Raw genomic sequence first — 15,027 nt, forward strand, 5'->3', positions numbered from 1 at the left:
CATAATCATAAGGCAATCATTTTCGGTTGAAAACACAATTGAATTTATATACATACGCCTCTTTAGGCTACCAAAATAATAAATACCAATATACTGTAGTAACCTTGTGAGACCATCTAACCCACACTGCGCATCTACGAGCCTCTACTGACATACTATACATATAGGCAGAACAAGACTCCGTCATGCCCAAAATATACATACGTATACCAAACGAACAATCTTAAGCACCTCCGGACAATGGAGTGCTCTCAATCAACTGACAGCTACTAAGAATCTAGATCAAGCTCACCTCCCTGTCTACTTGTGGGCACGAACACAACGTCCAAAGAAAACGAACGTCAGTACGAATATTGTACTGAGTATGAGAGGCATAAACAATAACAATACATCAAGGAAATAAAGGAGGCATCAAATATAAAGCAGACTATAACTGACTATGAATCATATAAGAAGTAATGTATGCTGACTTACTTTTATACTCATCATCGTCTCATGTATGCATAACTTGTATATATATATATATATATATATATATATATATATAAATATATAAACTGCCCGACCATATAGGTGCGGTGTGATAATCAATAACATTAGCCCGCGTCCAAGCCTCCCGCGTCCGGGGTATCATCTCCTGCCGCCTACTAGTGGTGTCTGCCCATGCCAACTGGCCATGGTGTATAAGCTGCCCGCCTTAGCAGTGACTGCCCGGCCAACTAGGCGCGGTGTAATATCATCATACATGCTCATCATAATATGCTCATCATAATGCATGCATGAAGATTCTAGGACAACTATACTTTATCGAGGTGACATAAGGTCGTGAACCCTCGATTCCCTTATGAACGTTTATAAACATTCTGCCTCACCTTGAAGGAATTAGTATATAAGGTGAGTGTATACAATGAATGACGTCATTTACCTTACGGGAATATCATATCGTTACTACACTCATAACATATCTCTTGTCTCATATAGCTATTCATGATCTTAGACTCTTGGCTTCTCGAAATATAGGGGAATCATGGAGAGGAAAGAAGAATCATGTCATAGGATTCATGCCATGGAAAGAAAGGACTAGCCTCACATACCTTTTTCGTTTAGCTAAGCTATCGTTCACTTGTTCTTATTCTATGTCACGTTTCTACCTTCACGAGAGAATTCGTATTAACGTTAGTTAATCAACTAAAAGAACGCGCTACTATTTCTAGGGAAAAACTTGGGCAGCATTTCCTTTGTTTCTACTACTCTTCCCCTGTCCAATTTCAACTCCCAAACATTCACAACAACACTCACAATATTGCAATCAACAATCATCATTTATGTACATTGAGCAAAATCCACTATTTTTCTCTAATTTCTTCCACATTTATGATTATATCTCGTTATCGCGTTTTCTCCTACATATTACTTATTTCATGGTCTAAACATCATTTACAACGTATTTATAATCATAGCATATCAACATCTATGATTCCATTCAACTACCATTCAATTGTGACACTATTCACCTATTTAAGACCCATTTTCTATGTCCTTCTACAATTCAAGCATTTTAGCTTTCCAATACCGTAAACAACATGATGGAGTCATGAAACTTACCCTAGATGATGGTTGAACAAGCCTTGAATGAAATTACTCCTTTAGCACGAAAACCTACTTTGCCTTTTTTGGGGTTTCTTGAGAAGGATGAACTTTTTTGGGATCCCTACACTTGATTTCGTGGATTTCATGTAGTTGATACTTAATCTCCTTGGTATTCTCTTGGTTGAAGTGTTTTGAGTGTTCTAGTGATTTCTACGGAGAAATTTCGTAAAGATGAAATGAGAAAATGAACTTGGGTCCCCCTTTTTAATAGCTAAAAATCTAATTTTTATGAACAGTTATTGAAATGCACAGTGGCCGTAAACCCAGTTGACGGGCCGTATACTGGTTTACGGTGCGCCTTTCATGACCGTATTTAAGCATATCAGAAACAGAAAGGGTTGCTGTAGGTCATGGTGGTTTACGATCGAGGTTTACGGGCCGTATTTCAGTTTACGGTCCGTATTATGAGTCGTGTTTTACCATTTAAACATTTGACAGAAAGTTGAAGTTTTGATAGTTGAAAGACGATGGCACTTTACGGTCCGTAAATCACTTTACGGGCCGTATTCCATTTTACGACCACTGGGCCGAAATGCTAATTCGTAACTTTCTCATTTCCAAAACTCATGAGTAGTATTCCCTTCTTAGTAAAACATCATACACTCGTATCCATTGTTGGCCTTCTTCATCGTACGTTCACGGGGAATCTTCCAAGGTGTAACACCTAAGGGGTGGCAGTTTCAGTTCCCATTCAATATCGTGATATACTATAGGTATACATGTTATAGCCCGCACCTTGTGTGTTTGGAAATTCCCAAGTTTTCATGGAAAATTAAGGGCGAGACCATTTTCAAAAGTTATTTCAACAAGTGGTTATGAATATTATTTATGAACATTAGTGTTATGGAAATATTGAGAAAGGTTAAGGGTAAAAAGAGAATAAAACTCTAGGAAATGAAAGGAAGGGACGCATATGGTCATTTCATATTAAGTGGGGGACTAATTGGAAATAATAAAAATACATGGGGTCAAAGCTTCCATAAGAAGACAATTAGTCTTCTTTGATCATGTGAGGAATTCAAAAGAAATTCAATAAAAATGAAAGAAAATCCTAGAGAATTCTAGAGAAAGAGGGCATGTGCCCCTCACATGATATATATATATATATATATATATATATATATATATATATATATGATTATTGGTCATATTCTTACAAGAAAAGAAGACTGGAAAAAAAAAAGGAGAGAAGAGAGGGGTTCGGCCAAACATGGCTACAAGGAGAGGTGATAAAAAAATTATTTTCTTCCACTTTTCCTACCTAATGGAAGGTCCCCTACAACATGGAGTAAGTGTTGAAGCAAGTAGAAGCCTTTGTGGTGTCATGTACCAACCCTACACCAAGAGGGAAGTTGAAGAAAAAGGTAAAGTTTCATCTCTTTTGTGTGTTGTGGATGGTTCATATATGTTGTAGGTTGAAGAAATGAATGAACTAAGTGAAAATATGTGAGTTGTATGTTGGCCGAAAATATGTGTGGTATTGGATTGATCTTATGTAGTGTGTTGCTTGTTGTTGTAATGTATAGAAAAAAGATGGAAAATTCATGGAAATATGTATGTAGTGTTGTGGCCGGAAATGGTGATGTTTTGGTAAGTTATGATGAATTGATTTCATTTGATATTCTAGTTAATGTCGTTGTGAATTCCATGAAGTGATATGAGAATTTAATGGCTAGAAGTGAAGTTGTGATTGTTTGTGCATTATGGAAAGAGTTAGTGTGACATTGGTATGGTTTCTTATGGGTGATAATGTGTAGGATATAAATATAATGCATGAACTTGAAAGTGGGACATTTGTTGGAAGGTTGTAAGTTGGGTTGTGGTGGTTAAATTGAAAGAAGGAATTAAGTTGTTATTGTTTTTGTTAAATTTGGAAAGTGTTGGACGAAGTAGTATGTTGATTGAGTCGTTTTGAAAGTCATGTGAATTGAATTGAAATGAATTGAGTTGAATTGAATTAAATTGAATTGAGTAGAATTGAATGTTGAAGTGTGGCTAGAATAATTGCTAGTATTGTTGATGGTTTGGCCGAGTTGAATTCTCGGGTTTGTTGTTGTTGGTTTGGGCCGAGCCGTATTCTCGGGGATGGCGCATTTACAGGGGAAATGCTGCCAAAATTTTTGTAGACAAATGTTTATTCAAGATTGAATTCCTAAAAGCTCTAATCAATATTTGGTAAACATGACCAAATTGTAGATTTTGGCGAATTTGCAACTTGAATTTGGAGAAGCAAAAGGGAGCGGAAAAGGTATGTAAGGCTTTGCTCTTTCTTTCTTGGCATGTCTTAGACCTACTAAGTTGGATACAAGCCTCGGGGACAACCTTATTCTCCGGAATCCGCACCTAAAGTTTCCCCTTTTTCATTTAGTAGAATTGAATTAATAATAATATAAAATGTTGGAAAAACTTCCTAAACCTCTAGAACTTGCATTAATAGGTCCCGACTACCTTAAAACCCTCGCAAGTGACGCCATGAAATGTAATGTACGTAAATTTGGTACGCCGCCTCATTTGACCCGAGGTGGGCCCATTGTTCCCGGATTGTCCTTATTGTTCCGCTTAACTTACCTTGAAGTTAAATCCAAAGGAAACCTTTGATCCTTATTCCGTTATCAAATGACAAGTACTATACCTATTCTAACGAGAATACTTCTATGACGATAATGATAACGATGAGGTTAGAAAAGAGAATATGCCTATGATAAGTACGATAAGAATGATTCCATGACTAAGAGTCTTGAGCTAAGAATCCTATGTGAATATGAAAGTGTTATACTAGCTCTTGAACCTCAATTCTATTCCTTAGCTATGACACTAGTTTCTAAAAGACTTCAAAGCATATGCGTTGGCGGTTATAATGTCCATGATTTCATTCTGTGCTCTCTCTTAAGGCTATTTTCCGTTGGTAGTCTCGCCTTAAAATACTCGTTCCTTCAAGGTGAGACAAAGTGACCATGATTATTCCATAATGTAATCGGAGGTCACCGACCTTACGTCACTCCGATGGACACATGACTTTCTTTGGGCTCTCATGCATGCCAATTGTATGACATATGTATATGAATGTGAATATGTATATGTATATGTATATGGGGAAAAGGGGAAGGGCCACTGCTATATCACTACCTGATTCAGCTGGATTTCGTCCCGGACGCGGGATATGGGAGAGCCGGATACGGCGTCTGTATATGTGATATATATATATATATATATATATATATATATATATATATATATATATATATATATATATATATATATATGTTGGGACACTGTTGGGGAGGGGGGTGGGAGAGCCGATGTACTCGGCGTCTGTAAATGTGAATAAAGGATACCGTTTTTTGAAATGTTCTGTTTTCTGTACATGTAAATAAGAAGTACTGTTTTTCTGAAAAAGGGACTAAGCATGCATGGCATCTGCCTGAAAGGCATTCATATGTACAGGTTACTTCTGTCCCAAGATAAGCTCCATATGTCTATCCCGTTATTATTCATACTGTATATTCCTTTATTATGTCACTATTCATGCCTTACATACTCAGTACATTACTCGTACTGACCCCTCTTCTTCGGGGGCTGCGTTTCATGCCACGCAGGTACACCCAGATGAGCAGAAGCGATCATAGAAGATGTTCCAGCGGGGTTGGTAGGCTCCACTTGTTCTGGAGTGCTGCCGAGTTAGAGTATATGAACCATGATGTTTTGTTCAATGTTAGAGACTTTGCAGACAGAGTCATGAGTATAGAGTGTCAACTTGGTAGACGGCTTCACCAGTCAAAATGTTATTACGTTTCATGTCACGAGTCTTACATGATGTCAGAGTTTACTTATAAAATTGGAGAGGTTACTATGTATTTTTTTAATTGATACAAGAGTTTATCTATGTAATAAGAGTCAGCGGGTTCGCTCAGCTCCAGATATAGGGTCGGGTGCCCATCACACCCTAGTAAAGTCGGGGTGTGACAATACAAATCAATATATACTAGGTATATAAGGGGTATGTATATCTAATATACTTGGTGTATATGCCTCTAATATACTTGGTGTATATCCCTCATCATAGTATATCAAACAAAAGGAAAAATGAGAGAACAGAAGATTATCTTTGCCAATAGAGGAACAACCATTTCAGCATATGAAGAAGAACATGAATACCCATATCAAACTTTAGATTCTCATACATGCACAGAAAATAGAACAGGAAGGATTTTCTTCTATGGTATATTGGTCAGTATTCAAACAAGGATAAAGGGAAAGGGATCATGCTTCATAGGTCATTTGCAGACTGAGGAGTCATTTCATGAATAAAAAATATTCTTCTTTAGAACATTTAATCAAATGAACTCATATTTTGACAAGGAGTTACAAGGTTTACAATAATGCTTTATGCTACACCTTATCAGGACAGTACCACAATAAAGGAAGATCAATCACACTTTTTCTTTCAAATGAATGCAACAGGGCCAATTCTTAGTTGTTCAGAGTCTTAATTCAGCAGTTTAGGGACAATAAGTGTCACGACCCAAATCGTGAGTCATGGTGACACCTATACTATCCCGCTGAGTAGGCGAACCACATTCCCAAAACAAGTTAAATTAGCGGAAAATTTAAATAAAAAGAAGTTATCAAGTCTTAAATACTTATTGTAACCAGAAATGTCTCAACATCCCCAAAATCTGGTCAAAGGGTACAAGAGCGTTAAACATAGTCTGGAATACAAGTCTGAAAATGCCCGAAGGCTACATACTGTCCGTCGAATACAAAAACAGAAATAAATAAAGAGGATCATTTAGGGTCCACGGATGACCAAGTACCTCACCCTGAGTGACCGAAAGATGTCACCCTCGCATATTAGCCACGAGGCGTAGAACTAGAGCCTGGATCGTACTCTGTACTCAACAAAAGTTCAACAAGAGTAGTATCAGTACAACACTTGTACTGGTAAGTATCATAGGTCAACAATGATTAGATAACGCATGCAAAGTGGAAACTAACCGGTAGCACATAGAGAAAATAGGTATGTCACGTATCATATACAAATAAAGTATCAAGGAATCATGAAATCAACCAAAACAGACATGAGTCAACAAATGATCAGTTAGATATATGAATGAATGAATGAGTGCAATGAAATGCAATGCTTATATATTCTCCACTTGGAATAGTTCCCATCGGGAGTTCACAACTCAACATATCAGCCACAATAAGCGTCAACAGAACATATGTATGAATGAATGTGCAATCAAATATCATAATGCCAATGGTACATGAGGTAAGTAACTGTAACGATAATTCATTTCCAACAACTATCCTTTCCTCATAATCTTACCACTACGATGATGCATGAAAATCCGAATCAAGAATTTACATGTAGACATCAAATATGGCTGACATAACCCACATAACACAACCACATTGTCAAATACAACACATGTTCATTATTGCATAAAGTATGGCGACAAGCCCACATAATCAGAAATCATACCAACCTAATCGGATATCACATCCACTTCATGCCCGAAGGCCTATCATGCTATCCCCGTTACATTTCTACATCTACATACGATTCTCTAATCTAAGTCTAACTAAAGTAAGTCGTAACCTACCCCAATGCCGAGCGGGTGCCACGAACGATCAAACCAATGCCTTCGCTTTGCGTAGAGCCTTTGAACGATTGAAATCTATCAAATATGTTATCTACGTTAGAATACGAATCTAAGGATCAGATATGTTATCTACCTCAGGCCCATAAGGGCAAAACTGGAATTTTACTTTAAAAAATCATTTTACCTATAACCTACGGGTCCTATATTCAGAAAATTAGTCAGTTTCATACACAAATGGATTCTCAAATCTAAATTCCCATTTCTTATCACTAGGGCTCAAAACTTTCAATTACCCCGAAATCTTACTTAGGATTAAAATCTAGCTTCCCATATCTTAGATACCATGAATTTGAAGGTGTACATATAATCAAATTCACCTAATATTTAAATACATAAACTAATAAGTCAAAGTTGAAATTACACCATGATAAACATTATAGAATTTCAAAACTAGAATAAAATACGGAAGCAGTGCTTCCAATTCTCGAAAGAAACGTGCAGGGATTATACATTAATTCAACACCCATTAAGTTATAGTTTTCCCAAAGATTAGCCCACAATCATTTAGTCATCATTAGTAATGACTGATCCACTAACTTGTCTCCTAATCCCATACGTCGAACTTTAATATAAAGTGAAAAAAGAAAAGAAAAAAGAACCCTTAAGACTTCAATACATTTCCACCAAATACTACTTTAACAGTAAATGTCAAATATTTCCTAGAAATTAATGAATCAGAGAATTAGATGTTTAGTCAAGTTCTTACCTGAATCAATTGTCATCCGCCCTTCCGAAATGCACAGTTCAATATTCTTCTAGGAATTGCTAAAGTTATGATCCCAAAATGTCAAACCCTACTAATTTTACTTCATTCTTGTATATGGGCTATGTAACATAGGGCATTGAATGAATTATGGGTTTAGCCCATTAACCTCCAACTATAATAATTATCCAAATAACCTTTTTGCTCAACCAATATGTATAAAGTAAAAATTGGCCTCACTAATCAATTACATTTTTCACTAATTTATACCTTATATATGTGCAAATAAAATTCCTACTAATAAAATATTCACACATTAAATAAGTATATTCCAAAAATTACCCATCAATTATATAATCGTGTCACCTATCCCCGCAAGTCAAGAGTATCATTTCCAAGCTACGGGAAGGGTATGTGGGGAAAAGACTCTGAAACGCCAAACCGACCAAATGGGTCGTTACATCAGATACCAATCAATCAATCGTTCGTCCTCGAACGAAAAGAAAGAAGGTGGGAGGTAATACATGAACTGCCAAACAATCTACTCCGCATATCGTCCTCGGTCTCCCAAGTGGCCTCTTCTATCAGACGGTGCTTCCATTGCACCTTCACTGAAGTGATATTCTTGGACCTCAACTTTCTCACTTGCCTATCCAAGATTGCTACCGGCTCTTCATCGAAGGACAAATTCTGATCAAATAATACGGAATCCCATTGAATGCTATAAGTCCCGTCTGAATGGTACTTCTTTAACATGGAAACATGGAATATCGGATGAACACCTACCAAACCTAGTGGAAAAGCCAACTCATAAGCCACCTCTCCAACACAACGAAGAATCTCAAAAGGGCCAATATACCTCGGGCTCAACTTTCCCTTCAGGTGTCTTTGGTTGCTAGATGTTTGATTTGTAGGCTCCATCATTTTTTTTTAAGAAAAGAAGATGGAGATTCTCTTAACATTTAAATAGGAATTTTCACTTTCTCTTCTCAATTCTTTTTCCCAATTGAGCTCTTTTCTCAGTATCTCTCTCCCCCCCACCCTTCGTACATTAGTAAATATTATGAAAAAGAAATATTACACCTACGGCTTTCAGAATTTACACATACAGAGATGTATTGGAAGTTAAGGATTTTTATTATCGATGATGATTTTTGTTGTCTCTGTCTCAATATTCTCGCTCTCAATCTTCTCTTTCATGTAGGTTTTAAGATTGTTTGGGGCATCATTCATCTTGTTCAATTATTGGTCTTTCTCATCAAAGTAATCTGATTAACAGGTACCCAAAACTTGACTTAAGTCGATTTATGATTTGTGATGTTCATCTATGCGGTTTTTTATTTGTAAAATAGAGTTTATCTGTTTTTGCTAAATTGTTTCTATGATCTTTGACCTCTGGTAATTGACTGAATAGGTTCCTCTACTTTATTGGGTTTCACCTACTGTTTTATCTTTGTTCCCCCTCTGTTTATGTTTAATTTGTGTTTCTCGGTATAGGCGCACCTTGAATTTCTTAGGAATAAAAAAAGATATTTTGAATGATCAGGTACTTGTTTTTATAATATTGAATTAGATATCGCGTTATACTTAATATTTTTCGGGCAGAGAATGGGCCTAGAACATTTGGCAATATATGTATTGTGATAATATATATAACGTCGAGTGATACCTCCTTAGTATTGCAAACTCTGGAGGTGAACTCTAGTGAGGTTAGTAAATTGTTGCCAACCCTTGTATAGTACAAGGAATAAACATGAACGAAAAGATCTTGTCCTGTTGTTGAGTGTTGAATTTGGGAGAAGCTTAAAATGATCTTTTAACCAATATCTGTGATGGAGGATGGTTGAATTTGATGGTTTCACACTTAAATTCTGAACTGTTTATATACCCAGAGTTGGCTTGCATTGTATTACAACAATTGATTGACAATGAATGTAGTTTTCATTTTTAAAATAGATTTTTTGTATTAGTCTTGCACACTGAATATGGTAGTTTTAATTGTTTACCATGTCTTGTTTCTAAGTAGCCTTATGTTCAATAATTCACACACTTTCTTAAACTGATGTGATGTCCGCTGATCTGTCCTAATGCTATCTTGTCGGCTTTATCTCGAATCAGTCTGAAATTGGATGACTCTAGTTCCTTATCGTTGAAATTGGATGATTCTAGTTCCTTATCCTTGAAGTTGAATCAATCTGAAATTGGATGACTCTCTCTCTCTCTCTCTATATATATATATATATATTGTATAGTCAAACTCTGGATTTTTCTTCTTCTATGGTTCCTCAAAGCCGATATATAGAGCCAATTTTAGCACGAGACAATTGGTTCATGCAGTTTCATTTAGGGTTGTTGATAATCTTCATAAAATTTATTTCTTTTTGGTTCACATCTCCGTTTTACAGGATATCATCTTATAAACATTTGCTTTTGTTTTTTTAGAAGAAGTTTTCTATCCCAGCATGTGGAGAAGAGTTTGTCATAAAGTCAATAGGAAAGAAATGGAGAGACTACAAATGTGATTTAAAAAAAATGTTTATATGACAAAATTTAAGACCAAAGATGTGTTGTTGAAGAATAAACCGGGTCGTATACCAAGGGATCAGTGGACTGGTTTGGTCTCCTCTTGGGTTTCAGAAAAAGATAAGGTATCATCAATTTTCGAAGTCTTGAAAACACATACGGCCAAGCAAAAGATATTTTTATGTATAAACTATAAGATGTCTTTTTATGGTTCAATGACAGCGACGCAGCCAAACAAATAGAAACAATAGGGCCAAGCAAAAGATGCCACACACAGGTGGATTGAAAAGTATTGCCACCTTGATGGATGAGAAGGTATTCTTTTATAGATTAAAACATATAATATTTTAGAACTCTTTTTGTCGTGCTTATTTGACATCTTTTAATGTATCAGGCTAAAAAGGGAATTGAGCCTACACGAGCGCAAGTTTTTATATTAACTCATAAACCACGTAAAGATGGCAGACCACTGGATGAGGAGCCTGCAAAGACAATTGTAAGATTTTTCTTCTCTTTTTTTTATTTTTTTATTTTTTTATTTTATTTTTATAAAGTAGGGTGAAATTCACTAATAAAGTAGCAACAAGGATTCACGTGTATTAAGTTGTAGTACAACACACCTGAACATTTTGTTAAATAGGAAATTTCTTGTCATTGCTACATGTTCAGATAAGAGAATATAATCTACTTTATCTTCCACTAAAACAATAGTATTCAACTGTTGTAACAATTGATAGAGCTCCTCTATTTCCGAGTCATTTAATCTTCTCCTAGATTGATCTGCCATCAGAATTTAAATAGAATTCAACTTGAATTTGAATAGGTTAACTCTCAGTTATCAAGTAATAAGAGATAGAAACTCTCAGCTACACTTGAATTCGTTATTATTTGCGTTATCAAGTAATAAGAAATAGAGACGCTCAGCTACCACTTCTCCAGTCAAATGCATCTATTTTCCACTTGAATTCGCTTTAGGAGTTCTATAAAGCATCACTAATCTTATTTTCTAATTACGTCTTCGATCAATTTTTACATATTTTCGTTATTATTTACTTATGTTTGGTTACTTAACTGATCAGGACATGATCAATGAAAAGTTGAGTAATAGTGAAGGATCGAATGAGCAACCTCCTCGCTCTGTTGCTTGGGAAGGAGATGTGTATTCACAAGTGTTAGGAAATGAAAAACTAGTTATGTTCATGGCTTAGGACTTGGTCCAACTCCTTCTGTACTATGGGGTAGTAGATCTTCTTTTCTAAATATTGTTGAAGAGGATTCGCCTAATGAGGTTGTAAAAAGGTTAGAACAAGAGGTAACAAAGTTAAAGGACATAAATGGAAAACAAAATGAAGAACTGAGTTTGGTGAAACAAAATCAAAAGAAGTTGCTATCTGAATTAGCATAGGTGAGAAAAGCCATGAGCAGAAATGGTCCTAATGAGTTATCTATACATCAGAATATCAATGGAATTTCAGATGACCAGGAAAGTCAATTTTAAACGTTGGGAGTCATTTATTGAAATTTAAATCTTACAGAAATAATGTTATCTAATGTGTTAATGTTTTTTAGGTTCCCAATGCCAACAGTGGCCATGAGCGAGTACAACAATCACCGCAGATGCTGTTTAGAGGACATAATGTTGCTAAAAAAATTCCATCATCTCACGGTATTGTTCTTTTATTTGAATATTTTATCATAGTACTCTTGTTCAATTATAAATCGTTGTCCTCCTTAATGACATATCCTCGGAGATGCCAATAGTAAAGGATATATCCGTTTTTTTTTGTCAAAATTAATCACCTAGATTGGGTGTGAGTAGCCTCAATCTCTATTTGCCACAGTATTTAGGAGTCTCAGCACTGAATTGAAAAGTCAGTCGGTTAACCTGGAAGCCTCAAGCAGCCATGTAGTAAGATGAGACAGCAACAACGCTAATAATTAGGCCCTAAATAAAGTAATTTATGTTATACATCATATATATATACACACACACGTGGGCACACATGTATTACCAATCTCGTGTAAATTACTGCAAATGAACGTGTTATGTGCACTGAAGTGTCATGTAACTCTTAGGTCTAGTTTACATCAAGTACGACAATGAAGGTATATTGATTGGTTGTACAAGTCTTTTGAAAAATAGAGCTACGCAACTGCCTTTCTTCCTAATATGGCTTTATATCATATATGATTATAAGTATTGTCTGTGTGCAAGGTGTAGAATAAACAACAAATAGTTGTGTTTAGAATTGTAGTGTAATGCAAGCTAGAGTTGTATTAGTTGGTGATGTTTGTCAAATGACAAAATATTGTAGGGATTCCTACAAAACCATGTTGATACTATTGGATCCGGAAAATTAGTTTACTTAATAATGTGTAGATATATTAATTTTTAGCAGCTCCAGTCATCACCAGATGCATAATATTGAAATTTTTTCATCAAAGAATGTTGTGTAGAGAAGCTGTTAACTAATATTATATTAGAGATGTAAGATGTTGGGATGCACTTTCAAGATAAGATTTCTTTTGTAAACAGGTTGAAACTTTGATAGTCTTATTTATTGGGGAAGTTCTGGCAAATTTTATAAGAATTTGAAGAGTTAGTAAAATTTCGAGTATGACAAACTTCACAATATATTAGATGTATGTACTTTTTTACATTAGATTTCATCTTTTCATATTCTCTCATTCTATTATTTCAGGTCATATAGTATGATGTTCGAATAGCACGTGGAAGATTCAATATTATGCAGAGTTGTGAAACTGTTGGAGGGTGCATTTAGAAATTTGTTGCTGCAAGTATTGGACAGGAATAGATTACAAGGACATTAGCTATTTAGTTTAGACACATAATATTATTTTTTACTTCGCTGATTACATTAGTATTATGAATTAGTACTTGCTACTGTTTATCTTGAGTTACTGAAATATATTATATTTTTATAAATTATAATAGTGTGTTTTTATTAGCATTTACCATTGTAATTGTCAATACACATTTTGAAATAGGTTTAGCAACCATTACAATTATTGCTACACTATAGTCGTTAAAGAATGTAACTTTTAGCCGCAATTTACTGTCACGACCCAGCTAGGGGCCATGACGGGTACCCGGGGCTAGCCACCGAGCACCACTCGTGCTACTACTCATCTTGCTCATTTAATGGTCTTTTATCGGCTTTATACTCAAATTGTAGGAAAATCATATTTTTCATGGAAACATAAATACTTTTTATATACATTTGCCTCTCGGTCGTTAAAATAATATATACAAATAATAGCATTTCATCAGACCATCAAACCCACACTGCGCATCTACGAGCCTTTACTGGAGTACTAAACATAAGGACGGGACAAGACCCCGTCATGCCCAAAAATACATATACATGAATATGCACAAAAGGATCATCATAAGCACCTCCGAACAAAGGAGTGCTTTCAATCAGCTGACAGCTATTGCTGGTCTGGATCAGGTTCTCCTCCCTGTCTACCTGTGGGCATGATCACAGCGTCCAAATAAAGCGGACGTCAGTACGAATATTGTACTGAGTATGGAGGCATAAACAAGAAAATAAGGCAATGATGTACAAGAAGTATCAATATGGAATAACTGTATCTGACTATCAAGTGTAAAAGAAATAATGCATGTTGGCTTACTCATAGTCATCGTCAGGGTATGTGTGTATAAATATATAAGTTGCCCGCCCATATAGGTACGGTGTAATAATGTATAAGCTGCCCGTCCATATCGGATTGGTGTGATAATCACAACATTAGCCTGCGTCCAGGCCTCCCGCGTCCGGGGTATCATCTCATGCCGCCCACTAGTGGTGTCTGCCCATGCCATTTGACCATGGTGTATCGTATAGCTGCCCGCCTTTGCGGTGACTGCCCGGCCAACTAGGCGCAGTGTTATTTCATCATCATACATGCTCATCATAATATGCTTATCGTAACATACTCATCATAATACATGCATAAGGCTTATGAACAACTTTACTTTATCGGGGTGACGTAAGGTCGTGATCCCTCGGTTTCATTATGGAGAAATTATCGACATCCTGCCTCACCTTGAAGGAACTAACATATAAGGTGAGTGTGAGCAATAAATAACATCATGCCATTTTAGGATCATCATATCATATCTCTTATCTTATATTACCGTTCATAGATGTAGGCTTTTAGCTTTTCGGAATATAGGAACTCATGAAGAGGAGGAAAATTATGCTATGAGATTCATGCCATTAGAAAGAAGGGACTAGCCTCGCATACCTTTGACGTTTAACTAAGCTATCGTTCGCTTGTTCCCCTTCGATATCGCGTTTCTACCTTCAAAGAGAATTCGTATTTACGTTAGTTAATCGACTATAAGAACGCGCTACTATTTCTAGGGAAAATTGGGCAGCTCTTCCTTTGGTTATACTACTTTTCCCATATTCTATATCAACTACCAAACATTCATAATTCAATTCAACTATCATTCAA

The 15,027-nt window shown here is 35.9% G+C and overlaps 1 protein-coding gene and 1 long non-coding RNA gene across 5 annotated transcripts; one reads left to right on the forward strand and one right to left on the reverse strand.

Annotated features, from left to right (window-relative positions):
* Positions 1-6,262: 6,262 nt before the first annotated feature.
* Positions 6,263-8,155, reverse strand: LOC132605049 (uncharacterized). Its single transcript, XR_009568988.1, has 2 exons — positions 8,023-8,155; positions 6,263-6,539 (listed from the first exon to the last, which is right to left on the reverse strand). It is a non-coding gene; the product is annotated as an uncharacterized LOC132605049 (long non-coding RNA).
* Positions 8,156-8,531: 376 nt separating this feature from the next.
* LOC132606105 (uncharacterized) lies at positions 8,532-13,514 on the forward strand. 4 transcript variants are annotated; one of them, XR_009569599.1, is made up of 7 exons: positions 8,532-8,901; positions 9,224-9,298; positions 10,462-10,667; positions 10,765-10,857; positions 10,937-11,038; positions 11,622-12,208; positions 13,245-13,514. XR_009569599.1 is itself a non-coding variant. In XM_060319444.1 (6 exons), exons 2-6 carry the CDS (start codon positions 10,560-10,562, stop codon positions 13,256-13,258), a joined length of 414 nt encoding a protein of 137 aa, XP_060175427.1. In that variant the 5' UTR covers positions 8,912-9,298; positions 10,462-10,559; the 3' UTR covers positions 13,259-13,514. The 4 variants fall into 4 exon arrangements, 1 of the variants encoding a protein (XP_060175427.1); XR_009569600.1 differs by lacking the exon at positions 8,532-8,901 and having other exon boundaries at positions 8,910-9,298; positions 11,622-11,780; positions 12,112-12,208; XR_009569598.1 differs by lacking the exon at positions 8,532-8,901 and adding an exon at positions 8,910-9,143.
* The last annotated feature ends 1,513 nt before the right edge of the window (positions 13,515-15,027 follow it).

This window comes from Lycium barbarum, chromosome 8, assembly GCF_019175385.1.
Source record: "Lycium barbarum isolate Lr01 chromosome 8, ASM1917538v2, whole genome shotgun sequence".
Taxonomy (NCBI): Eukaryota; Viridiplantae; Streptophyta; class Magnoliopsida; order Solanales; family Solanaceae; genus Lycium; species Lycium barbarum.

Excerpts from the sequence above, each read along its gene's own strand:
- LOC132606105 (XM_060319444.1), top strand. The coding sequence starts at position 10,560 with ATGACAAAATTTAAGACCAAAGATGTGTTGTTGAAGAATAAACCGGGT. Across the intron at positions 10,668-10,764 it reads GGGTTTCAGAAAAAGATAAG|CGACGCAGCCAAACAAATAG; the intron begins GTATCATCAATT and ends GTTCAATGACAG. Across the intron at positions 10,858-10,936 it reads CCACCTTGATGGATGAGAAG|GCTAAAAAGGGAATTGAGCC; the intron begins GTATTCTTTTAT and ends TTAATGTATCAG.